General features: G+C 37.3%; 1 protein-coding gene across 2 annotated transcripts in view; it reads left to right on the top strand.

Annotated features, from left to right (window-relative positions):
• Nucleotides 1-27,786, top strand: part of LOC131435157 (dendritic arbor reduction protein 1-like) — a 341,863-nt gene that overhangs the window by 177,232 nt on the left and 136,845 nt on the right. The window contains exons 2-4 of one of the 2 annotated variants that reach the window (XM_058602750.1): nucleotides 770-953; nucleotides 1,041-1,786; nucleotides 1,884-2,361. In XM_058602750.1, the coding sequence (XP_058458733.1) occupies nucleotides 770-953; nucleotides 1,041-1,786; nucleotides 1,884-2,361 (1,408 nt within the window). Of the gene's footprint in view, nucleotides 1-769; nucleotides 954-1,040; nucleotides 1,787-1,841; nucleotides 2,362-27,786 lie in introns of both variants that reach the window. The other variant, XM_058602749.1, reaches the window with a different exon arrangement.

The following is a 27,786-nucleotide window of genomic DNA, read 5'->3' as shown; positions in this document are numbered from 1 at the left end:
TACAGTCGATCTTTGCGGCACAACAAGAAGGCAAGAGAACTGTTTCAAAGCATTACTACTTATGGGGAATAAATCATTCGAACAGTTTTTGAAATTTGAATCAAGTTGGGCTGGCGATAAATTCATTGTCCCACTTCATATTTTCCAACATAAACATGTAAATTACTCGCTTTATTGATATAATCCGCGTGCATCGAAAATTGAAATTTCCCCTCGCATTCATGTTTTTATAAATAGATATTATACGATATTAAATGAAAAAAAATCCTATATTGGTTGAACCGCTATTTGCATACAATCGACCATAAACATAAGTCCTGTCCAACGTTTCCGATGGTTTTCGCGCTTGGTGTCACATTTTTTTGCGCTCAATTTATGATCAATTTGTGATCGCGGTAGCATACTAAACGTGCAGCGGATTTTTTAGTTTCTAATCACCCTGCATCGGACATGACTGTTCAATCGTTGGCAAATTGTTATAACCTGTTTGTCCCGGTTCGGTCACGGGAAGATATTAGAAAAATTACAATCAGTGTAACATTTAAATACGATCTTTGAATAAATAATAACCGGTAAGGAATCACTGGATCGGGCAGTCATTCTGATACAAATGTCGCTCACATTGAAAATCTATTCAACGAGACGACCACTTTTTCGGTTTGGGTCTCTGGCCAAAAATGCATTTGTCGGAACAAACGAATTAATCCCTTGTCATTGGTTAATTTCCGTAATTTATCATCCGCCTTTTTACCTCTTTTGTACTCAACAGTCACCAGAACTAGAATTTCGGCATGAGCTGATGGGGCGCATAAATAAATTGGAAAGCGATGTCGAGCTGGACGTGGTGCCGATTAATCACCATCATCCATCATCCAGCTCTCCCCTGTCCCAACCTGCCTTGACTGGATACGGTGGCCAAGGTTACGACCATTACGGCAAGGAGTTCTTTTTCGGTACGTCCTATCAGCACTCATCCGTTTAGCTTTATTTTTATTTTTTTTCTCATAATGATAAATACTTTTGTTTCGCTGTAAACACAGGAAGCAAACACCGCGATGCAATGTGTGGAGATGCCGACGATTCGTTCTTGCGGCCGCCCCTGTGGGAAGATATTACGAGTTCGATACAGAACATTGACCCGGAGAACGCAGTCATGTTGGGTACCCTGAACGGTATTCCGCAGGTTAAAACCGAAGCTGTGGATGACACCTTCCTGGAACCGCTATCGTCGCCACTCCTAAGTCCACTGGAGATCAAAACCGAGAAGAGCCATGCAATGCATAATAATAATAATAACAATATCAATAACAATAGCATACACCAAAATCACATTCTAAGCGATAGTAGTTGTAATAATAATAACAATAATAGTACAAGCAACCTATTCCTAGCCACTAGCGAATCTACCTACCTGCATCACTCGCATTCCCCCTCGGTATCCCTGGCCGCTAGTCACCACACCCATGGTCAGCAACACAATCTCAACGGTTATATGGGTTGTACCAACGGAAGTGGGAATCTGCAGGGAACGGGTGCGACCCACCAAGTTCAAGGTGTTCACCAGCACCACCAGCAGCACAACCAAGCCCATCACCTGCAGGTTAACCAAAACAACAACTACTATCATCATTGGCCTCCGCATCAACATGGCGGCCATGGTTCTGCCCAAATGTATCACCCAAAGTATCAAGCCTCAGCTATCTGTACGCCAATTTCGAGGCTAATGTATGTTCCACCGTTAACCCCACCAAACTCGGATCCAGGCAGCCCTGGAACCACACTACAGGTAACTTTCCCGCATGTACACGTTTTCTCTCAAATTAGAACTGAATCTTCAACAGAACCCTCCCCGACGGACACCGCCACCGCCGTACCATCCACAGCAGATAGCTTCCTTGTCGGCGCATTTAGCTTCCGGTAGTCATCAACCGTCGCATCTACACCACCATCCTCACCCGACGGTATCCTCGGCATCATCCACCATTCCTGTCGGATCTCAGCAATTGCATTCGCAGCTGCATACTAACCAATCGCATCAACAACCTGCCGTACCACCACCAGCACCACCACCACAACCACCATCTGCGAACCACCTTCCTACCAATTCAATAGCAATACCGTCGATAGCAATCAATAGCAGCAGTTCGAACAGTGGCAGCAGTAGTAATAGCAACAACAACAGCAACAACAGCAGTAGTAGTAACAATACGGGAAGTACTACGGGTCGTAAACGCTCCTCCCAGCACAGCATCAACAGTGTGCTCAGCAGTGTCGGCGTGGTAAAACACATCGTTGGGCGGTATAACCGACGAAACAATCCGGAGCTGGAGAAGCGGCGGATACACCACTGTGATTTCATCGGTGAGTACTATTGAAATTTTCTGTTGATGTATTATTGTGTTTGAACATTAACTAAAATTGTGTATACTTACCTCGATCATCATTTCTTCTATCCCCATTGGACGTTCAATAGCGTCAAACGTTTTTATTGGCATTAAAAATGCCTTACTCTTCACTATATGGGGCCGGGTGTCAATTAAAAGTTTCAAAAATAGCCGCGTAACCTTTTTGTGTCATAATTTTGAACGTTAATAGCTCAGTCATTTGTTGATGGATTGATATAATTTAACAACCTATCGATTCAGAAACTTTTAACTCAAACATGTATGGCAACGTCGTTTCAGTATTTCAATAGCATACTATTGAAAAAAAGTGGTTAGAATCGACCCTTATTTTCATCCACCAATCCCAGTTATACAAAATGACGTCAATTTCTTGTTCGGCATAGAAGGCTTTGCGTCATGCATGAAACCACCGCATCGCTCTGCGTAGTATGAAGAGAAATGTATAAATATATGCTGCAAAATATTTCTTCAAAGAAACGTGTTGGACATATTATTCACGAATATTTGGATATGAGAAAGCTTTGTGCAAAATGGGTGCCGCGTGAGCTCACAATCGATCAAAAACAACAACGAAAAACCATGCTGAAATTGAACGAATTGGGCTTCGAATTGCTCCCTCATCCACCGTATTCTCCAGATTTGGTCCCCAGTGACTTTTTCCTGTTCTCAGACCTCAAGAGAATGCTCGCTGGTACAAAATTTAGAAGCAATGAAGAGGTAATCGCTGAAACTGAGGCCTATTTTGAGGCAAAGGACAAATCGTACTACAAAAATGGTATCGAAAAGTTGGAAGATCGCTATAATCGCTGTATCGCTTCTGATGGCAATTATGTTGAATAATAAAAACAAATTTTGGCAAAAAAATGTGTGTTTCTATTAAACGATACGAACTTTTCAGCCGAACTGTTATATGCGTCCGCTCACTGGATTGTCGCTTTTGCTTACTCTTCAGTCTTCAGTATACGAGGCTGTGTGTCAATTTAAAAATGCAAAACTAACCGCGTAACCTTTTTCTGGCATTATTTTGAACGCTTATAACTCAGTAATTTGTTCATGAATTGATATAATTTAACTATCAATCGATTCGGAAACATTTAACTCAAACTTATATGGTAACGTCATTAAAGTATTTCAATTGCATACCATTGAAAAATTTGTTTGAATTGACCTATGTTTTCACGAGCCAATGACAGTCGCAATGGATGATGTCAAACTCTCGTCCGATTTGCGCAGTATGAACTATAGCTGAAAGTTACATTCATTCGTTCGCTGGACAGTTGTTTTTGTATGTGTGCGGTGTGTTGGTACCGTATTCACTGGTACTAAATACACGTTAACTGTTTATTTCGACTTTCGATTTCCCGGTTACTAACGGGCTAATTTAGAACTATCGGCGATAGATCTTTCCAACCCTTTTTTGAAGCGCTTGTATATTTGTGATCTGTCGATGGATTTGCCTCATTTAACTTGATTCGGAAAAGTTAAAAAATATTTTAATTTGTCCACGTGTTGTGTGCATACTCTCCAATTACATACGAACAACACGGTGGCGCTAAATAGATTCAGTTAAAAGTTGTGTTATGATGATAATGATAGGTACTTCTTTTTCATTAAATGTGGCCAAACACAATGAACTATCTCTCAGCATAATCCCTCAGACCCTATTATTGAACCAAACAATAATCGTGTAACCTAATTGAATAGTTAGAAATTGATTTAGTCTTATAAAGCATGATATTTTGGTCTAATCTTGCTTCCAAGAATCTTAAAGAAGGGATCCAGACAAAGTGTAGCAAAAATAATGCAATGCAAATCGTTATGCAATATCAATTTGAACGAGCTATTGTACCACCAGGAAACGTTTCAAAAGATTCGGAACTTAGTACAAATAAGTTGCACAGACTCATATATAAACTCAAGATAAGCTGATCTGCGATATTACATGTATCATTTGAATCCTCACTAAACTTGACGGGTCACCGCCAGTTTCAGTTAAATTATCATTTACATCAAAACAACAATTCTCTTATCACTACATGCGTTGTAACTATGACAATATTCGTTCATGTATTAATAAAATCAAGTTACAATATAAACAAAATTGAGGAATTTGGTTGCGTATGCTTTAGTTGCTTAATATGCAAAAGTAAAAATCAATTATAGTAACAAAATATGTTCTGCGGACTGTGTCACATATTTTCTTCCTCGTATTGCTGCCATTCTATTTTCAGACACTTTCCGAAGGATCATTAAAATTACTCTATTAATGAGTTTATTGGTTGACGGTTATTCACATTTTTCACATTCACGTTTTTCGGTCAAAATATATAGAATCTTCTCTAATAGCTGTTTATAAAATGATTAAGTTTTTACGTCCTCTGTTTTGGAAACTTGTATGATATAAAATCGTTTCATTTTTCCAGGTTTATATCTTGAGGTTGTTCGTATCCAAAATAGATCTTTTAAGTAACTTTGAAATCATCATCATAACCATCATTTTGAGAATATTTCCAAAAATTTTCAAATGAAAAAAATGTTGAAGTAGTTTGTAGTTTATCACTGTTTAGTGAATCCACCATGATCTTAATTTTTTTTACTCCTCGAGGATCGTTCTCACAGCACGAACTCAACGTATTTATGAGAATCGCACCAACAATATTAAAAAAATACAAGCTACATAACATTTAATCACACATCAAGACTAGTATTCCATTTTCAAAAAAATAAAACAGACAAAAATGTTCACCAAAAATTCAATTTAAGCGGATATTTCTGGAACTTTCAGGGAATAAGTAAAATCAGATTCGCTATGCTCTCTGCCAAGTTGGTTTATATATCTCTCCTAGATTAAATACTCGCAGTTTGGACTAAATTCGACCCATCAAATCCGGTGCATCACTTGCGCCATCTTTTTTACATACTTTGTGTCGCTTTTTTTTTTTTTCAAAGAACGTTCTTGATTTTCAAAGTTTTCCCTTCATAGTTGCCAACAATTTTTCTTTTGTGCGAAATGTGGTGAATTTACCTTCATTGACTCAAAAACAACATCGTTGCTTTGATATCACTCCATCAACTGTTTTGCGAAAGGCACGATACAAAGTTCCACCAAAATTAAGTGTCACCTTCGTGGGACCGGAGAAAGAGCTGCAGGTGTTTCTGGAGGCATTCTTCTTTATATATTTGGCTGTAAATGGCGTTGTTCGTTGTGTATAGCTTGCTGAATGAAGATCGTCTACCACACAAAATGCTTCTTGGAAAATTTGTCGACCTTCTTCTCCCGGAACGTCTAAGCGAGACTTGTCGAAAAAAACCAGTCCGGGGATCTGTCTGATCTCCGCTTTGTTGTACGTCTCGTTGTCATGACACAATATAAAATCTATTAACAAGTAAACATAATGTTTGTGTCTGTATCGATATAAATTTCAGTTAAATTAACTGTGAAATCAAAGAACTGACTTATATTAACATGGCATTAGATTTTATTGGGGAATCGGTCAAAATTTGGATCAATTCGCAATTTACGACCTTGACGCTCTTCCGAATCAATTCGCACACTTTCCTTGGAGAGAGATCTGCCGCCTCCCAAGTAGCACCTGAAACTTGTTCATAAAAAATAAAATGAAACTACAAGCATCAGCCCCATGGGGTTGTTCGAGCCATTAATGTGAAACAAGAGAACCAAAATTTGTAATGATCGACATTTTCAATCAAACAGTTCAATCAATCGTCTTACTTTTGAATCCGCAATTGCGCGATACTCATACGAAAACACAAAATATATACTCTGTTTTTCGTGATTTGTAGCCGACGAAATTACATCTATAGCCCAAAAGTAGGGTAACGGCGCCCTATTTCATCTGAGCTCCTATTTCCATCTCATCCCTTCACCTCATTACTTTGAACATAAATAATATTTTACAACCTACCTGAGCCAAACTGTGGAATGTTTTAAAATGATTATTCAAGCTATTGTCACACTTTCTCATTGGAAGAAATGGTTTTAAATTTTTCGGTGATCATTTTTTTCATTTAAAACAAACTCACTTTTCAATTTAGGACACATTTTCGTCTCAAGATTTACAGTTCGTCACGTTTCTGAATATCTACGAATCGATTCGTCTTAAAACATAATCACTATTTCGCCGAATTACACAACTATTGAATGCTTGATGATTTCACAATTTATAATGTTGACTTGCCACTTGTTTGATTAACGATTAAAAACTTAAAAAACTACTCGACAAGCAGTAAAACTCTTCAAGAATATGAGATGAAAGTTTTTCACTTAGTTCACTTGATTGCGCTTTGTTTTCATCTCATTTTTTGTCGCAAAGTTGCCAAGTTTTCTCATAATGTTACAAAAAAAATTGTTTTCCTTCTTCAAATAATCATCAACAAGTCAACCATCAAATATTTGAACAAAAGATTTCCATTTTAACAAGTTATTTGTCCGTTTATTAATAAACTTTTAAAGAAGTACTGCAATCATATACTAACAGATACTCAGAGGGAAAAGTCTAACTTTTTATTTCTTACTTTTTATGAACCTTTACAAATCTGTATTAAATTTAGAAAATCTGTATAAAATCTGTACTCTGATTTAAATCAGTATGCGATCGCAAAAATCTATACAATACAGATAAATCTGAATAAATGGCATCTCTGCATTTTGTTTTTAGAAGGGTTAATGCCTAAATAGTAACAATTCTTTTTTTTTTTTGTTTTTCTAAGTTCTCCAAATTGACTGCACAGAAATATTTTAAATTTAAAACGAAAGGTAACGGAAACGATCCAAAAAAATTTGAACGTCAAAATGATTCCAAACTGTTTCCAAAAATATCGTGTGTTGTCTCATAATTGGCATTAGGCCCTTTTTAAGACAAATTCGGACATTTTGAACCTGAGAGTGTAATAGTGCAATATTTTGGTTTTGATTGCTGTCGTCATTGCTAATTTATGGGATGAATAAAGGACCAACGATAGGATGAATATAAAACCTTTGAGATGAAATTAGGAGCACAGTAGTAAACATATCAGAAGAGTTTTTAGCTGATTTTTCAAATATTATTTTAATTTCCAAGGAATGTGAATCAATTCCCAATGTGGAGCATGGCGAATTAAGCAGAAATATGAAAAATCGTAGTGATTTTAGTGGCTAAATCAGGTTTTTAAGGTAACGTCCTTACAAATGAGATGAAATAGGGAGCCCTCACCCTATGCAATTATATTTTTCTACATACCTTCGATACGGATTTCATAGCGTTAAGTTTCTCTACCACTCTGCGATTTCGGTTCTTATATAAATTAGAAATTAATCTTAAGCACTCAAATTTTACCCTGGGGTAGTTGCAAAATTTCTCAGGCGAAGACGACATAACCAATTAAAGCTTCAAATCGTTTTACAGCGCTTTGTGTCTTGCTGTCTAGCAACAACCTACCTCTGGCATGCTACACGTAGGACTGAAACGTTAGATATAATTTTGCTTATATTTATAGCTTCGTGTGCTTCCAAACAGCATCGATTGATCAATCAGAGCGATGCTTTTTCTTTGATATATCGCTTCCTTCTTCAAAATCGTCGTTTACGTTAGGGAAATCCAGTAAGCCGAAGATTTTTAGCAGGCAAAATAGGCCATTGCTAGCTATTAATCAACATTTCAATAATATATTACTGAAAATACATGGATATGAATATTCAAATCAATACGTAGAAATATTTCCAATCAATTGATGAAATAATATTACTGATTGAAACTAAACTGACTAAGCTGTATGTGTTCAAAACCTGACCATATTTCTACTGTTATTTACCATTTAATTTCTAATTTGCACCCCTATAAGGAAAACAAAGATGTGTTCCACATCAAAACAGATGCTGCATAATGGTCTATGATAGTGACAATGAAGTCAAAATAATGTTACAAATTCACATCAAATCATACTCAGTTACAATAAGTTCCAACGTAACTTTTCGGTAACCTAACTGTTACGACATGTTCGCATTGACGGTTTTTGATCGCCAACTGGTCACCGTAACAAAATGTGACAATGAAAAAGTGACACACTACAAGACAACGACAATAAAGAAATACAAATACAAAATCGGTTGAAAGCTTTCGTACATTTTACCGGATGATAATATTAAATCAAAAAGTAGAATAAGTAAACAATTGCTTTAGTTTAACGAAATCGGGTATAGTTAAGTCTGCGCTTATACGCAATTTTTTGCCGGTTTATGTGCGAAGCAAACTGGTTTCGTTTTGGGAAATACATGCTCTCTACCAGAGAGAAAATTTGTACTCTTTGTCACGGCGATGTATGCATGGAAAAACTTATGCAAATGGTTGCCATTATGACCAGTTGAAGAAATAATAATTAAATTTCAAAAAATGCATTCTTATTCATTGCGTTTGGTCAACCGTTTTAACTTTGCTATTTAAAAAAACTAATATTAATCACAAAAAAAAATTATCTGAGCACATTTCGACTTTTTAGCTCTAAATTTCATATAACGGGAATCAAAATATGAATATTATTTTGCATGTCGATGTTTTAAAACCCATAACATTCAAGGCGCGCACGTTTTCAATAAGTACTATGATCAACTTTACCATGAATATCAAATAGCACGTAGATTTTGAGTAAATATAGTGAGTTTAAAATATTTTGGATTCTATATTTTAGTTCTGATTATCGGATGCCAATCTTTGGTCATTAATGTTGAATGGAAAGAAAAACTTAACATTACCTAAAAAAGTACGAACGTAAAGTAATTTGATGGAGACGCATGGTTTTTCGAATGATAATTTTTTTAAAGTCTGATTTTATACCCGTCCACATTTTTTGGAAAAAAAATACAGCGTAATACAGATGTTCGGTAGCCGGCACCCCACCGTAACTTTTGTTAGGAAGCAGATAGCATCATTTCGACAAACGGTATGTGTGTGTAATAGCAACACGTACTTTTTGTGCCGAATACCGAAGCAAGCAGACGCTTGTACTTTTTGCTGCGTTCGAAACAAATTTTAATTGCGCGAAAATCAACACCAAAGTTTTTTCTGACTTTTTTTATGGTGTCATAAATTGAAGAGCATCAATCGGAAATGTGAGTGGATTGAATATTAATGAGGTGAAATCGATCGATTTTGTGATTTAATACCGGATGCTATCAAAATTTTCGCAACCAAAGATTTGTTTTGTCATTTTCAAAATGTCTACCGATTTCGGTTACCGGCACCCTATTTTTTACGACAAATCGTGAAAAACTGTGCAGGGTGCTGTCGAGACAAAGTAAAGTCAAAATTTTGGCCAAACATCTAGCTGCTCATACAGCAGATGATCCGACTAAAAAAAAACGTGGAAGGCCGGCCAAATCAACACCAAAGGCTCCACCATACAAATCATTGACCAAGAGAGCCAATGCAAAGTCACCATCAGACAATGAAGACTTTTGTCAAAAACTCCTCCGAAAAGAATAAATTCCATTTTTTCTTTGAATAATTACCGTCTTTACTTACATTTTTCCACTTTTCACGAATTTTCTTGGGGTGCCGGTAACCGAACACCTTTTTTGAAATGGCCAAAATTTATCACTTTACTAAATTGATAATAAAATTTTTTCAATGGATTGAATCAACTTAGTTTCTTAATCAGTTGTTAGCTAGTGACTTTAGCTTTCCATTGATGTATAGATGTTTGTTTGACCATCTGCTGATAAAAACTATCAATTGGGGAAGATTAGAGGTCGATTTAGCCAATTTTTTACGGTTTTCGCTTTTTTCAGTGATGGTATAAAATTTTTAACACACTTTACCCTATATTTTCGGATCCGGAAGTCGGATCCGGAACTATAGGATAAAGTAAAGTCAGAATTTTGTATGGGATAACAATACCTTTCATTTGAATTTAAGTTTGTGAGAATCGGTTCAGCCATCTCCGAGAAAAGCTAGTGCAAAAAACACAACAAACACATACACACACAAACACTTTGCGTCCTCGACGAACTGAGTATATGAGTATATCATATGGTATATGACACTCGGCTTCGATTTTCACAGTGATTGCATAACCTTTCTACAGGGTCCGGCACTCGAAGTGTAACCAACTTCAGACCGCTCGCGCAGCTGACGCACGGGCATCAGCTCTCTAGAAATTTGCTAAATGACAGTTCGGAGTTGTATTGTTTACAAGCGCAAGAAAGCATTTTGCCAAAAGTGAACGCGAAAAAAAAATCTTGACTTGAGAGAGCGAAGGAGTTGCTTCGTTTGGCCGAAAGCGGTCAATTTCCGAACATTGTATTTTCTGACGAGAAAATTTTTCCAATTGAGCAATTCGTAAACGATAGGGTTTACTTGACCGACCGTTAATACGAGAATTTGAGTCATCTATTGGCCACCAGGAGGCAGCACCCGCAACAGATAATGGTTTGGGCCGCTGTAACCGCAGATGGGCGCTCTCCAATCGTTTTCATCGAGCCTGGCGTCAAGGTAAATGCGACATATTATCGGGAAAGTATTCTGGAGGTTGCTTTGAAGCCGTGGGCAGACAAACATTTCGGTGGCAAACCATGGACGTTTCAGCAGGACTCAGCACCGTCTCACAAAGCTCGAGTGAACCAAGAATGGCTGAAAAACAACGTTCCGAACTTCATCACGTCCACACAATGGCTCTCGAATTCACCAGATGCGAATCCAATGGATTATTCTCTTTGGGCCATTTTGGAGAGCAAAGTCCGAACTAAAAGATACACCAGTCTCGAGGCGCTGAAAAAAGTTATTGTCCGCGAGTGAGCCTAAATACCTGCAAGTCACATTCGGCAGCTTGCGATTCGTTTTTTGACCGTCTCAAGGCCATAGTCAAGGCAAAAGGTGGTCATATCGAGCAAAAGTGAATTGATTCTGAATTTTGTATTATTTTTACACATTTTGTACTTTGAGTTAAGTAAAAGTAATTTTCCAAACTGAATTTATGGCCTTTTTAATTGGTTACACTTCGAGTGCCGGACCCTGTATATGAAAAAGGCAAAAATTCGAAGATTTTGAACTTTTTTTCACATGAAATACATTTTTGAAAAATTCTGAAAAAAATTAGAAAATATTCCTGATTTTATCCAATTTTCTGCTAAAAATTTAAATTAAATGAAAATCAGAAGAACCACCCTAACTCCACAAATATTACAGTTAAAGGGTTAAAATTTTGGGAAAATCATCTCCAATAAAAACTCTCTCAAACAGCTTATATACACCCTTTGCAACAATTTTGAATCAAATGAAAGGTGTTGTAATCCTTTAGGATACTGTTAAACTTCAAACCGAATTTGATAAACTAAAATTCAAATTAAAGGACTTATAGTTCCATACGAAATTGCTCAATTTTATCCAACTTCGACTCCCTGTTCGGGAATTTTAGGGTGAAAATCAAGATAACAAAACCTCATGTCAATCATTTTCTCATGTATAATAATACGGTATTCTGTTTAAAATGTTTCATTTCGATTCTTAAAAGAAAATAATTATTGTGCATTAACTGATATTATCTACAGAATGAAACAGTTCTCTGATCGGTTAGGCCATTCACGATAAAACGATTGGGTTGAAATCTTCAACATTTTATACGATTTTGACATTGTTCTCTAAGCGATGGTGTAAATTTTTGTTGAATCAGAAAATATGCAGTAATTTTTGGTAAGATGATAAGACCTTTCATTTGACCCTAATATTGGGAATACCGGTTCCGCAATCTCTGAGAAAAGTTAGTAAGATCCATTTTTGGGCATATGACTTTTTTTTTTAATTTGTGCTCAGGCCCATTTGCTTACAAGCTTCACGTGGCTGATTGAGCTGATCTGATTTTTTAGTAGAAATGTTATTTTTAATACTGGATCTTATGGATTATTATGGATGGTTTCCGATTTGTTCTCGCTGTTTTTTGTAGTCTTATGCTCAAGTTGCAAGTTGCTGTAGACTCGCCTTGTACATTGATTGCTGGTTACTGGGTTCACTAGTTCCTGTTGCTGAACAGTTGTCCTTATCTTAGGTTGAAGATGTCTCTTTCGCTGTTCAAGTGCAAGATTTACCGTAGTGAACAGGTTGTTCACAAAACTGACATATAACTGACTGATTTTCATAGGTAATCAGCGTTTTACACGGATGTGTCCCACCTTGACCACAAATGATGTAAGATGGAATTACCTTACGAAGATGCATACGTACCACGAACGAACGCCATTCCGGATGCCGAGGAAAAAACTTCCCTTTCAAAGGAAAGGATTTCACCGTACTGCGACATATTTTCCCGAACGCACTTATCGCTGGCCTGCGGAGAAAGGTCATGTACGTGTACTTCTTTGGCATTGTCCACCATGTGCACAGGGATTTTGTATTCAATGTTATCACACTCAACACTGTGCACCTCGGTGGTAACTGAAGCGCAGGCTAACCGTTTAATTGCATACTGGCTACAAATTGGTGTAGCTTTGAGTCGAGTTATGAAGTTTTACGGTTTTTGTTTCACCGCTTCAAAGTTAGGCTCAAAACTATTTCAATTTGTAGCTCATGTTAATTGCTGGTCATACGAATCGTTTTGCCTTTCTCATATAAAGTTATGCAATCACTTGAAAAACCGACCAGTGAAAATTGTGTCTGTGTGTGTGTGTGTATGTATGTGTCAAATAATCTCACTAGGTTGAACGAAATGAAACGTCTCACGGTCCCATACAGAGTTCTTGAATTTCACCCGGATCCGACTTCCTGTTCCGGAGTTATGACGTAAAATGTGTGGGAAAAAAATTGTACATCGTGACTTAAACTGGCGAAACAAAAACCGTAAAAAAATTTCTAAGCCTCTATTTCCAATCTTAGGGTCAAATGAAAGGTCTTATGGTCGTACCAAAAATTACTGCATATTTTCGGATTCAACAAAAATTTAAACTGCTTAGAGTTGGTGGCCGTACGAACCGACTTCGATTATACGGGTTCTCGGGTTGCGGCGCTGGAAGTACATATGATAATGAACCCACTTCGTTTTCGTAAGGATGACTTATGCGAGCAAAGCACTGTTTCATTATGTATGTTATGTTGTACTAGTTAATGCACAAAAAATCCCTTGGTTTATTTCAAAAATGAAAGATAAACATTTTGAATAGTACTGTAAAAACAGTATTATATATGAGAAAGGCATCATTACACCACTAGGTGGATTAAAACAGGTTTTTGGATATACTGGTCCCTGGATTCCGTTTCCGGAAGTATCGTAAATAGAGCTCAAAAGCTTTAAAGTTAGTCACTGTGACATCTTATAGAATGTTTCATCAATTTTCATACACGTAGATTTAAATGGATGGTCTTATGATACCATTCTGATTTTCACAGTTTTGCATTCCAATCTGATAATACTTTAATATGCTCACGAATTACAGAGTAATTAGCGATTGAAATTTCAAATTATCACTTAAAACTACTGTTCAAAAATCTTAAAAATTCTTCTAAGTTGGACTTGAAATTGTTTCGATTTATAAATTATATGTATTAGTCATTAGGCACGTACCCAGAGGGGGAGGGGGGGTCAGAGGTGCCCCGAAATCAGAAACCGAAACCAAAATATGTTTAATGAAATGGGACTGTTGATCCTGCAGATTACACCGTGAAATAGAGGTTTTAAGAGTTTCGTGATGGTCGAAACTGCACTACCACTGACCAGTGTCCAAAGCATATAAAATGGAGGTTGAATTTGGGACAAAATAATAAAAATATATAACATTTTAGCCGGATGACCGGAAAGAGAAAGCGCGCGAGCATGTCATTGTTGAATAAGATGCAGACGAGAAAGATATCCTCCCACTGGATCTCCCACATACTTGTTCAGGACTAAAAAGACGAACTCAAGCGCACTTCGAAAACATGTTTTCCTGGATCCATTATTATACATCAGAGAACAGAATGATTACCCGATAATGGACTGGTGTTAGAATGAGTACTTCCAACCGACCCGGTTCTATGGGTCGGGAAGATCATGATGTCGGTTTTGTGAGATTGTCATGGTATACTTTTGGAGGACTACGTCAAAACAAAAAATGCAATATTAGCGTACTTTAATGAAGCGATTAAAGAACGAAATCACTGTGAAATGGCTTTATCTGAAGCATATGAGCATCGATACCATAGGTAAAATCAACGGTTTAGGGTTCCAATTACTTGCTCACCCACCTAGTTCACCTGATTTGGCTCCCTCGGATTATTATCTGTTCCCAAATTTCAAATCATCTCTAAGCAATCTATGTGATTTGACCGCTTTTTCCGGTACTTCCGGAACTGGTAAAGTCAACTGGCCCCTGCCGAAACAAAATTCTGGATACGGGCCTGGTATTAGTGGCTGGTTAAACAAACAGAACTCCATTATGCCGGCCCCTAGTTTCCGGTTTCGGAAGTACCGGATGCAGTGGTCAAATTTTAAAATGGAGATCTGTTATGGTTGTGCAAAATAAATCTTCAAATCTAATTCCTAAACCATTTTAATTTGCACGGTTAGTTTTTAGCACGGAACGTTTTTGGCAACGTAATTGTTCGACTATCCCAGACAAGTTTTGGTGGTTTAAAAAAAAACATTGGTTGAACCAAACCAGAATTGTTTTGATACTATTTCGAAAAATTTACTTATTTGTACAATATTTCTTTTGCTGTATTTAAGAAATAAGACATTATTTATACATTTTTATTATTAAATCGATTTCAACTGTTAAAGTTAATGAAAACTAGAATCACCGAAGAATATTCAAGCAAAACCACAGGTACCGTTTCACTGCTAGGTGGATTAAAAATGGTTTTGAGTTATTATCCTAACTTGAAAGTGGCGTGACGCAACCGAACGAACTTCTATGCAGCTCAGTGGCATCTCGTCCTCATGTGCACCTCGTGCACTGCACAATCGGTCAAATTGAAGAAAATAACTGCATCTTCATCCACATTGAATTTTTTTTTCTATTTAATTGATTAAAGCAGGTCAGAAGGTACGGAATATAAAATAATGAGCGGTTTATTTCACAGCACAATATGGTTAAATTCACACTAAACTGCATGCACTTGTTGGTGAATGACAACCAAACGATATTTTCATATCGCATTGCCGTAACCAGTGCAATAAAACTTCATTCAATTCAATTGAAACTGAATGTGGAACACATTGACGATCTCTCTACTGCAGTAAACTTCACTCTCTGACACACACAATGTTTGCTGAGGGCCCGAACGGGCAGCATTCAGTTCATCACTCGTTTCTCTTCAATCGAGGCTCAGTTTAACCACCGTCAGTTGATCTCTTGAAGTAATAAAATATCTCTTTCAATAGTGTAAGAGCGGCCTTCAAATGAGATTCAAGTAAACATTCGGATTAGTTCAAGATAATAGATGAAAGATAAACCAGATAGCTGAAATATCAATCACAGAGTGATGTGATGTGATGTGATGTGATGTGATGTGATGTGATGTGATGTGAAGTGAAGCCACCATCAGTTCAAGGACTTGCCAGTGGATGCGGGTAGACTTACAGTAGCCCCGATATGACTCATCCATTCACCTTCTTACTATAGCTGTTACCGAAAAGCGAACAAAAAGGGTTGGGCGAATACGTAAGTAGAGTCACTTACTCGTATTCCGCGGGAATAAAAGATGCTCTTCCAACCATAATATCCAGTGCATGGATGAAGCATATCGCTATACATGCTTGAACCCGCCTGATGGTTTGTTTGAGAAGGGCGCGTCAGACTCATTTCAAACCTTCAGAAGGAAACAAGTTTCCTTCAAGTGACTTGGGCTGGCTATCCACAATCCCTCGTCCAGTCATCAATTCGTCCGATGCCCTGATGCTCCCTCCCCTTTACGCCCCCGTGCAAAATGTTTTATATTGATAAATACAATGAAACATAGTGTGATGAAATTAATATAGCATAAAATGATATAATAGATTACAAAATAATATAATACAATGTCATACAATATAATATAATATATTATAAAACATGATATAAAATTACAGTCAATGTAGAGAGTCAGTTATGATCTTCTATCTTCGCAATACTGTAGGAAGTAGAATATTTCTCTTCTAATAACAATAATAATATCCACATCTATAAAAATAATATATGTTATTATTATTGATGACAAATTAATAATAATAACAATAAATATTATAATGAAAATAATAATAAAAAACAATATAATATAGCACAATGAAATATATGAATGAATAAAATGATATGTTGCGTTATGCTATGATATTATATTACTTGAATTTATATGTCATTTCTCATCCTCTCATTCTGCCATCAACGCATTCCATCGACCTTTTGTCACCACAGACACACGGGTAGGCATGAAACAGGAACCAGTGAGGACCAAGCTCACCTTGTGACGACCTTGATATTTAGTTGAAAGTTACTTTAAAAATGATAACTTATAAGGAAAACAAATTCATATTTTGCGCAGAGGTACGTAGTACTACTCATAATAAACCCTACAATATAATATAATATAATACAACATAATGCGATACAATATAACATAACATAATAGAAATATAATATAACATAATATAATAAAATATAATATAATACAATATAATATGATATAATGCAATGCAGTATAATACCATACAACATAGTATTTAATAACATAAAATAGTGTAAGACGATAATATATGAAATAATATGCTATGATACAATATAACAGGTAATGTCGCAGTGTAAGTTACGCTCTTCTAATAATAATAATAATAATAATAATAATAATAATAATAATAATAATAATAATAATAAAAATAAAAATAATAAAAATACATGATGTAATAAACAACACAATTATATGTTGTAATATACTATGATAAACACTGCACTTCAGGATGGGCTTCAACCTACAAGCCATTTCGCACCCTCTCATTCTGCTACTAACGCAGAAGGCGATAGCACCCAGTCGACGCCGTTCTATTGACCAAATGTCATCATAGACGCTCGGGGAGGCATGAGATAGGGACTTGTGAGGACTTAGTTATATCACCATTTGACGACCAGCTGAAATATCAACCACAGAGTACACATAAATTAATTGTTTCCTCCTTCAGTTTTCATTTTTAATACTTAACTCCATTTATAATTATATTCGTTCGAACTTGCTTACTACCAAGAAAGAAAGCAATGAAGGAGCACTCGAAACTGAGCAAGCAAAGCTTCAAATGACTAGGTACGATTGTCAAAATGGTAAAAAATGGCAGCAAAAGTCAAATGAATTAGTAGGGATATGCTGACGGTCAACGGCCATAAATTTCATTTTCATCATATATTAAATGAAATTTTACCGCACTTATTAAATGAAATTTTACCGCACTGGCCGTAACTAATACGTGGCACTCTGAATTCGAACACTGTGCACCGAAATTTCGTGTATTTACACACATCTCATATACCTCCAAATTGTAATATGAAGTAGTACTTGTCGCCATGTTTATGTCTTTCCCGAGCATATGAGTTATTGAGTTTGTTGTTCTCCCTGTCACGTTTGGCTCTGTGAGAACTTGTGTGCAAAACTGTAGAAGAGGCTTCAGGGGCCCATGGTTATGGCAGTTAAAAACAAATTGCTGTCTCAGTTGCAACGTCGAAGCGGTTCTATTGATGAAGCTATTTCTCGAGTCACGAGATTTTCTCGATGTGTAGAGCGCCAAAATCTTCTATTATATCGATGATCCGAAATAAGTTTAGTCAAAAAATCCCCATCCGAAAGTATATTGTTATTTCATTATATTGAAAAACACAAGCGAATCTCCATTTCTCAATCTTATTTTTCACTTCCAACGAACGGTGGTATCTGATATCATACCACACACGCAGTGCACAACTAGTCGATTTTGTCACATACGCAACTGATGCAGCTTTTTGAAAACATTGATCGGTTTTAATGTTGCGAGAAAGTTCACGCGTAACTTTTTCTGTACTTTCAAGTTCTCAAAACTTCCGCAAGTACTTTTAAGCAGCAAGAAAATGTTTGTTTTCAGTAATTGTGGAACCTTTGGTTGCTTGAGATTGAACCTCTGAACCTGCCTGTTTGCATTATGACTACCAGTAAATTCATAAGCTCATTTATCACTTCAAAATTTATTGCTTTTACGACTGCATACATATTTATATGCATATACGCAATTATTAATGGCTTAAGCTGTATCATAGTACAATCGAACCTGTTATCCAACTAGTGTAAACATCATGTTTTACACTATATCAAAGTGAAAGGTTACTCTGATTCAACTCCATTTATTCGTACCAAACTTATCTGAGCATTTTTCGTCATCCGTGAATCGAACGCCATTGAACGACTATTTCCGATGATTTGAATAAAATTGCCGTGGACCTCGGGAACCGTATCAATGAGAGCGAGTGGGTGAATGTCGGTTCTGTCGTATACCCGAACCACACTACCTCCTCGTGTCCGTCGTTGGTTCGGGCACTAACAATAACGATAACTACAACAGTAGTGACTGCAACGATCAAAAGTTATAAACGATCGTGGACAAAAAAGTGTTATAAAATTCAATATTTTATTTTTATTTTGCATTGTTGCGCTGTGGCGAACCGAAGCGTTGAAAGTCCTGCGCCATCGGATCGGAAAGGCATGATGAGGTCCCGCGGTCGAGTTCGGTATGTCATAAGAAATTTTTGACATGGAGCGATTATTGCTGCTGGCAGGGAAGTTGAATTGAGCTTTATTGGAATTGACAGTCGAATACAACTGGTCCAAACTTGGCCGGCATACATTTGTAAGGGGCACGTTTTGGAATGAAATTGGCTTCAAGAGCGCTGCCTGCGATGTGATGATTGGCCATGCTGAAAACGTGAAAAATAGTAGATAGATTTAAATGCGGCTCTATTGGAGTTTATGGATCAAGGGTCTTCGAATGAAGGGGGTTTATGAATAATCTTTATTGTAGTTCGTGCATTGCTACGATTTAATGGCTCTGAGCAGACCATGAATATCGGTTCATTTGAGAACCGATTAAGATCTCAAATCGAACATTGCAACACATCGACTACCAAACAGCTTTCGAGAAGTAGTTCAGTTCCTAAGGCTGATAGGGGAAATGTAGCTTAGAAACTATTAGATTTAACAAACTTAACAAAAAGAAAAAACTAAAATCAATGTAGTATCTATCATTGAAACCCTGCAGAAATGAAAAAAATTACCTTCAACTTTCAACTGACCAGATATCATGACTCGTTAATAATAAATTCTATGCTGTAGTCTTATCATGCCGCTATGTTCCAATTTCTCCCGCAACGGCATCGCGAAATAATTTCAATTCAATAATAAATTCCACATTGCAAAACTACGCCGTCTATCCGCGATTGTCTAATGAGGCACGTAATGATTTCTCTAATTAAATCAATTATAACGAAAACCAGCTCGATTCTTTTTTTTCTCTCTCTTCTCAGTAAGCGCTCCCGTTTAATGGTTTGTTGTAGAGCCATTTGATTTAACACTTTGCCCTGACAGTTACAGTAACAGTGCCTGGTAATGGTGGCGTAGCAGCAGTCGTTGCAGTGGCAGAAGCCAATCGAAACACTCTTCAGGTTTTACCGGGTCTGTACCAATCGAACGTGTTAGCATTTTTAATCATGATTTATCACATAATAGTATTTAATAATTGCGGACTGATAGGTGACTGAAAGGAACAATGATTTATTGATTTTTCTCGATCCATCGTTTGCTGTCTGTTTCTCGGTCTCGCTGGGGCAGTCCAGCCTGGATAGAAGAGGGCAAGCCCCCTGTCCAGTGCAAGTGCAGCAATTCTTCTAGATGGGCTATCGGAAGGGTAAAAGCGGGAAAACGGCTTTCCATCACACCTTCGATGATCTGTATCAATCATTAAGCCCAGTGGCACCATTTTTGAAAGTTGATCCTTAGGTGTTTGATGCGGCGGTAATTGTGGGACGGTTAGGCAAGGCAACGCCGCTTAATTAGTATGTTTCTGAGAAGGCATAGTGACAGTGTTAGACACCGTAGTTCTTAACTTTAACTCCTGCTCATACAATAATTACTATTTATTTTATACATAATTACAAATGTGACTAATTGTTTGTTCAAAACAAACTAAGGTTTGTCCCACAAGCAGGAGGCGCAAAGTAATGAAAGTATTCTTTGCAATTGCACTACATTGCTGTGAAATGCTTTAAGGGGCGGGTAGGGTCTAACACATTTGAAAAATCATTTATTTTTGCTTTGTATTTTCCAATAGCAAAACATTACAAGAATATTCTGTGAAAATTTCAAGCCTGTCGGAAAAAAACTCAGCATGTTATGGGCCTTTATCTTTGCTTATATCATACTGCGAAGAAGTAAGAGCTCGGCACACAGGCCTAAGATTTCTGCTTCGATTGACTTAAAAACTTGAAAAAACATTCTTGAAATATTTTATTATAATAAATTATTAAAGAAAAAATATGACTTTTCGAAAATGTTAGACCCTACGGGCTCCCTGGAGTAATAAATTGATTCCGTTGATTTTATAGACAAAAAAATTGAAACACGTTTTTCTCGAAAGCAGGTATTGAAAGTCCGTGTCCATCGTCAATCAAAAACTACTGCATCAATTTTTTACAACTTTTGCTCACACTTTCTACATATAGAAAACCAAACCCCAACGTTTTCCTTTTCGTTGTTTGTTATAACATCTACTAAATCTACTCTATCTGTACTGCTTTGATTTGTTGACTTCTGATGAAAATTCGCAAAAATAATGATTGTTTTTATCATTTAGATCCTACCCCTCCCTTAAAAAGCATCAACGTAATCAATTAGTCAAAAGTATGACCTAATACCACAGACTAACAGACATGACAGTATGACTAAATTCTTATAAAAAATAATTTTTCGTGATGCACTAGCTCCACCTATATTGTACTGCGCGAACTATTTACTATCTGTACACCCCTTGTGTTATGTAAAAGATTTTTTACTAGTTGGTTTCCCCTCGTATGTCAACACCGATCAGCTGCTTGCAGGGATGCCTGATTTCATCAAAATATTTGAAAATGAATCGTCACAATAAATTATTGGATTACGTTGATAAAATATTTAACTTTCTCGCGATGTTGGAAGGTAACCATTTATTTGACTCAACGTTGTTCATCTAGACTGTTTTTTATTGTGTTGGTAGTTTTCACCAGAAATTAAGTGGCGGCAGACCAGAAGCAAGTAAATATTGTAACAAAACGGGTTCGATTTTGTCTTGCGTTGGAGGATGAGAAATAGGCACAATTATGTATATAGTTTTGGCAATATGTATTAAATCTGTATCCTGCATGAAATTCGCATGGACGTATACAAATCAATACATTACAGGTAATTCTGTATGAATGGCAACTCTGTCGGTAAATGAAAAAAATAAACACAGTCTAGATGACAGACAGGATGTTTTTGATCACGACGTAAAATACACTGGTGGCGTGATAAGACAGTTTTGGTTGTGTTGGTAATTTTCTCACGAAATTAAGTATAGCGTGCCGGGATTCAAGCATGTAAACATAAACAAACGACCAGTTCAGATCGGGATTTCACTTCTAAGTTACTCCAGTTGTCGCGCAGCCTGGCGAATCTTTGGCACTAATTGAAAATCTGAACATTTTTTCTTCAAGGGCTTGCAAGGTAACGTCGAAATATAGAAAATTTTACACACATCCGATTCTATTCATTTCGTTGGAGGAAGGATTTGGCGGATCGCACTGTGGTATCTATTACAGTTATTATGGATAATGGAGTGATTGTGCTGTGGGTGGCATTTCAAATGCAGGTGATGAAAACGATTGAAACATCCCGGAACAAAACACCGCATTTTACTGTCAATATTTTCGCAAACAGAAGCAAGTCTAAATATTTTTATAAAAGCAACTCCCGAAACGTCATTTGTTTAAGTTTTTCTTCTTCACTTCTCTATGTTATTCCAAAAAAAATGACAACCGCACTAACACATAGAAAAACGTGATCACCAGGTATTTTACATCGTGGTTTTTGATAGGGTAACGTGGCGCCATCATGACACATGTGAGTACTGTCCCAAATAAAGGAATATTCGAAATGACCGTTAAAATGATTGAAGAATCTAATTTGAGTGTCCTGTCTGTTAGTCTGTGCTAATACTACCACCGCTATTGAAAATGGACAGACGCATTCGAGAAATGCTTTCGATGAGGTTTTTAGGGTACCGTATGGGAAGTCGATTTTTTTTATTCAATAATGTAATATAATTTTTGGCACACTGCTTAAGCTCTAAGATGCCAAGGGTATTTTCTAATCTTAATAAACGACTAACTTAAAACTAGAATAGTATCATTAGACTATGTCATCTCGGGTTCTCGTAAATCGTAATGGTGATCGGCAGTGGTCGATGAATTGAGTGTTGCATGAGTCTTCCAGATGGTGTTGGTCCGTGTGGGTCCGCGGGAAACACCCCCAGGCTACGAAGGCCCGGCGGGTGGCCCGGGAAGTCGATTGTTCCGACTTCAACGAGCAATCAGCTTTCAATTGTGAGCAAGCTTTCATACAACTTTGCACCTCATGATGGCCCCTCATTTGCATGAGATTTGCATCGGAAGTTTGGGCCATAGTTCTCATCAGGTTTATGCATCTTCTCGGTCTACTTCACAAGGCTTCATTTGTATATTTTGAACAATCAGATTTCGACTCTGACTCTGCATCCTCAAACATTCACTTTTGTCAAATGTTTGACTGCACGCTAATCAAAATCGACACTATTTCTCAACCAGACATGCTGCACTTGAAACTTTACCCAGAAAGTTGATTCATTCTACCTTACCCAATCCTTATGCTTCTCCACCTCTGGCTCAGCTAATTTCTTTCCAAAACGTGCCTCTTAGAAATGTATGCCGTCAAAGTTTGTCACAGTTGTATTCGACTGCCTATTCAAATAAAGCTCAACTCAAATTCCCTGCCAACAGCAATAATCGCCCATGTCTAAAAATTTTCTAACTCAGGCAGTTGGTCTTCCTCTATAAAAAGGTATTCATCAACGTAATCTCCATGGAGAGGAACGCTATTGTTTCAGCACCGCTCTAACTTTTCAATACCACTGTTGTAGAACGATTTATATTAGCCTCAAAATAGGCCTAAGATTCAGCGATAACCTCTTCATTCGGACGAAATTTCTTACCGGCGACCATTTTATCAAGTCTGCGAACAGCCAGTAATCACTGGGAGCCGAATCTGGCGAATACAGTGGATGTGGGAGCCAGTGTTGGTGATTGCCGAAAATTTGAAAGAAGCTGCTATATTGCTATCTATATTGTATACAACATTTTCAATCCGGTAGAAGATGCTACAAGAACTCGAGTCTCTCAATGCATGAACCGTGAGAGAATTTTTCTACATTTCTTCGCTCCACTTTATACTCCGAGTATTTCACGGCCCTTAAACAAATTTACAGTCTGATAATGATCGTTGCTGTGAGGAATTTCCCAAGAGAGAATCGCAAGTTGACAATTATCGCAGAAAATCGAATCGATGAGTCAACTTGATGGTTCTCATACTAGGTTGCAATATTTCAAAACCCTTGTGTGGAGCATTCACAGACATTTTCATAGCCACAGCTTATACAAAGGTTATATGCACATAGTTAGAATAAGCGCAATAGTAAAACGATTCTATCGCAATTGTCAACTGCCTGTATAGAATCGGATCGCGAAACGAGAATAAGCGATCGTTTGTTGCTTCAGAGAGGATCCCCACAGCAGCGTGCTAACCTTTGATTCTCAGAAATTTCATCGAGAGAAATTCGCTCTCGCACTGGTGTCTATTCTATGTTTTATGAGCCATGCCGTGTTTTTGTTGCTGCGATGATATCCGTCTCTCTTTGATGACACTGATTCAATCGTGTGAAGAGTAGCCAGTGAGCGTTCTTTGATACGATAAAAGCCATCCTTGGTGGGAGCAATTCTAAGTTCAATTTATGTAGTTTTGCATTGTTTTGATTGACTTGTGACACGGTACATAGTCTTGATGAAGCAAATTTTTTTTTCTTTGCCATATGCGGTCGTTTCTTTGCAATTTCAGCCTTTAAACGTTCCAATTACGCTATAAGATATTCACTGTTAATGGTATTTCCTTTCACAAGATAGTCGATAAATATTACACCAGGCACATCCCCAAATACCGAGGCCCAAACTTTTCCAGACGATTGTAGTGATTTCGGGCGCTTTGGACGAGGTTCACCAGTTGCTGTCCACTCAGATGACGATCGTTTTGATTCCGAAATGAAGTGTTGAATCCATGTTTCATCCATTGTCACATATTGACGCAAAAATTGCGGTTTGTTATGTTTAAACATGGCCAGACATTGCTCAGAATCATCATCACATTCTCGTTTTTGGTCAACAGTGAGCAAACATGGCACCTACTTTGAAAAGAGCTTTCTCATAGTGAAATGCTCAAGCAACACGTTGTTTTGATATCTTTACGAAGTCAGCTAACTCACGCAACTTCACTTTTCGATCATTCAATACGATTTTGTGGATTCTTTTTATGTTTTCTAGTTTTACCACCTCATTTGGACGTCCACTGCGTTCTGCATCATCGGTGTCTCTACGACCACGTTTGAAGTTAGCAAATCAACGTGTTATTGCTGTTTCAGATGAAGCGGATTCTTCATAATATTTTTCAAGCCATTGATTTGCTTGAACGGTATTTTTTCACGTCAAGAAGATTACATCGAAGAAAGCCTAACGAAGCGTGCATTGCCGTTCATCCACAACCATAAGGGCAATGTAATTTTTTTGGCTCGATTTGGTTAGCAGCCACTAGTCTAAGGCGGTTCTGAAGTGCTATCGATTTTTTCCCCAAGCTAGTGAATTCTCCTCTGAATTGCCCGGAAAAATGGGTAATTTTAAAGAAGCGACAGGGCAAGGACAACCAGCTAACGCCGGCAAAATGAAAGATTTGCGCTGATTCCGTATCCGTTTCCATTTTGTGGGAGGATGGCTCGAGATTTTGTTCGAACTGCAGAAATGAAATCATCTAATACTGTAACTTTGAAATTCTGAGTAAAGTATTGTAATGTAAAGCAACCATCAATGAACATTTTAAACTCATTGAATCACGAATTACAGGTATTCTTGTGCATACCATTTTACTTTTAGTTAGCCATTATTGTACTTCAAAGGTAGAATAGCGAAAAGGTTTTTCCAATTTGGTTTCTATAAAATCTTAAAATTTTCCTTCATCATATTTCAGACAATCTGTTGGTTAGCCTGAACGACCGTCTTCTTTTCCGTCATCTCTTCATCTCAGTCGCATCCCGAGTCACCTTTCCACTCTTCTTTAACTACTATTCGACGTTTGGCCAATATATCTCAATTTGCCGGATTGATGTCATTTTCAAAGACATCCACCCCGTTGTCTCGATATCACTGTAGAATCTCTTCACTGCTGTGAAAGCTTACAAAATCAGGTAAAAACTTAGATATTCCATTGTAAGTTTTAATACACGGAAGAATACACCTTTCAGGCACTCTTGCTTGTACATTTGGAATCCAGCGTTTCTTTTATTAGAAAAACCAGTGTTTTATCCGCAGCTACACGTACCTTGTCATAAGGTTTTCTTCGGATTTATAGGCAAACACAAAATTCAATTTGCTATGAACGATACCTAGTTTAATGATCTTTATAAAACTGTTATCCCATAATCCTTCTCATTCCTTAAGAACCTCATTACACAACTTACAGGCACGATCGATGATATGCCGCTAACGGAACACGGCACACGGTCGACTTTGTCAATTTTAAAAACATTGCAATTTGTTAGTATCCAGAATTAATTTTCGGAACGCAACTTTCATAAAGAATAACTAGCCTAAATGAGTCGTGAAGAAGTTTTCAGCACTGAAAGAGACAAAAGTTCAAAACAAGTGTAGATAGATATTAAATCACTCTAGCTTTATTGGTTATGGGATGTTACTTCAAAGTTGATCGTGCGAAAAAGTGAATAAAACACATATTGGATATAGAATACAGAAATAAAATGAAACAATTTTTAGGTAATAACCGAAATGTTAGTTTCGTTTTTGTGCTGAGCATATTGAAAGGTTTAGTATTAGTTCTTCATCTATTCCATACTAGTTGCCGGAAAGAAATGATACGGAGAATTTCGCAAAGAAATGATACGGAGAATTCCAGTTATCGTATGTTCAAGTCCAACCGAGCGAGATTTTTCTATGCAATTATCCTGCGTATTTACGAGACAGTGAAGCCTGTTTATGCAGAAGACCAGATGATATGATTTTGTTATGACAATCCAGTCTAAACATCCTGAGTTGAAATGATGGAAATCTAATCTTAAGACTCCGCTACCGCGGTTTTTCCTTTGGTCGAAAACAATTTATCTTTGAATAATTTGTATTGCCCTGTAATGCAGAAGCTAACCTCTCTGTTTCTTCGAATAGACCTTTGTTCAAAAACGCAACTTCCATACCACTCCATTGGGTTCATGAAAAGAGGTGCCTCACTGGATATAATTAATACTCAGCGATAATTTTCACTCGTCCCTACAAGGAATGAGAAAAAATATCACCCATCAATCCCAACTTTTCCGCCCATGAACACAAAAAAATGAAGATCTCTTAGAGGCTCCGTTTGATGATTATGTTGTTAAACAGTCAAACCAGTGATGCTGGGAAGCCAATGGAGTGATTAGAAGGCTCTCGGTTAGGCTGGTTTAAACAGAGCGAAGCGATAATTATCACCCGCACTGGTTGTAGCACCTTATCTAGACAAAGACCAGCCCCCTGTCCGTTGGGAGTGTGAAAAACTCCATCTTCGCCAAATGATAGCTCCGAGAAAAGCGATGACTTTCGTGCGCAGTATGGTCTGAGTAAGACACTCAATCATTAGACAGTCAGGAATGGCCGGGCGGCTTCGTTCCCGGGTGCCATGCGATCCGGGGGTAATTAATGGTTTATGGTTCGAACAACATTGTGTACATTTTTCATCACCTTTATGAGACGAAGTGGTGATCAATTACTGTCCATACGATGTGGAGGGCGGGTGTTGTGTTGTGCTAAGAAAAGGTGGGGCTCCATTTTTTTTTTATTTTTCTCTGCAAAAAAAAATTATGCAATCACTTCGCCGGTCGATTTATTTCCCTATGTCCAGAAAGACTCGATCGAAAAAAAGACGGAGTAAGCGGGGCTGCGACGATAACATTAACAATTTTCGTCATTCGGTTTCCTTCCAATCGAATGTTGATATTTTTTTACTTAAACACATCTTCCGTGTATTGGAACTCTTTACATGATGAAATCTTTAAATTTTACAACGGTATTAATCTCATTGCAACATAA

The sequence above is a fragment of the Malaya genurostris genome, chromosome 3, assembly GCF_030247185.1.
Source record: "Malaya genurostris strain Urasoe2022 chromosome 3, Malgen_1.1, whole genome shotgun sequence".
NCBI lineage: Eukaryota > Metazoa > Arthropoda > Insecta > Diptera > Culicidae > Malaya > Malaya genurostris.
The sequence above is the reverse complement of the archived record's forward strand: the minus strand, read 5'-3'. Positions and strand labels throughout refer to the sequence as shown.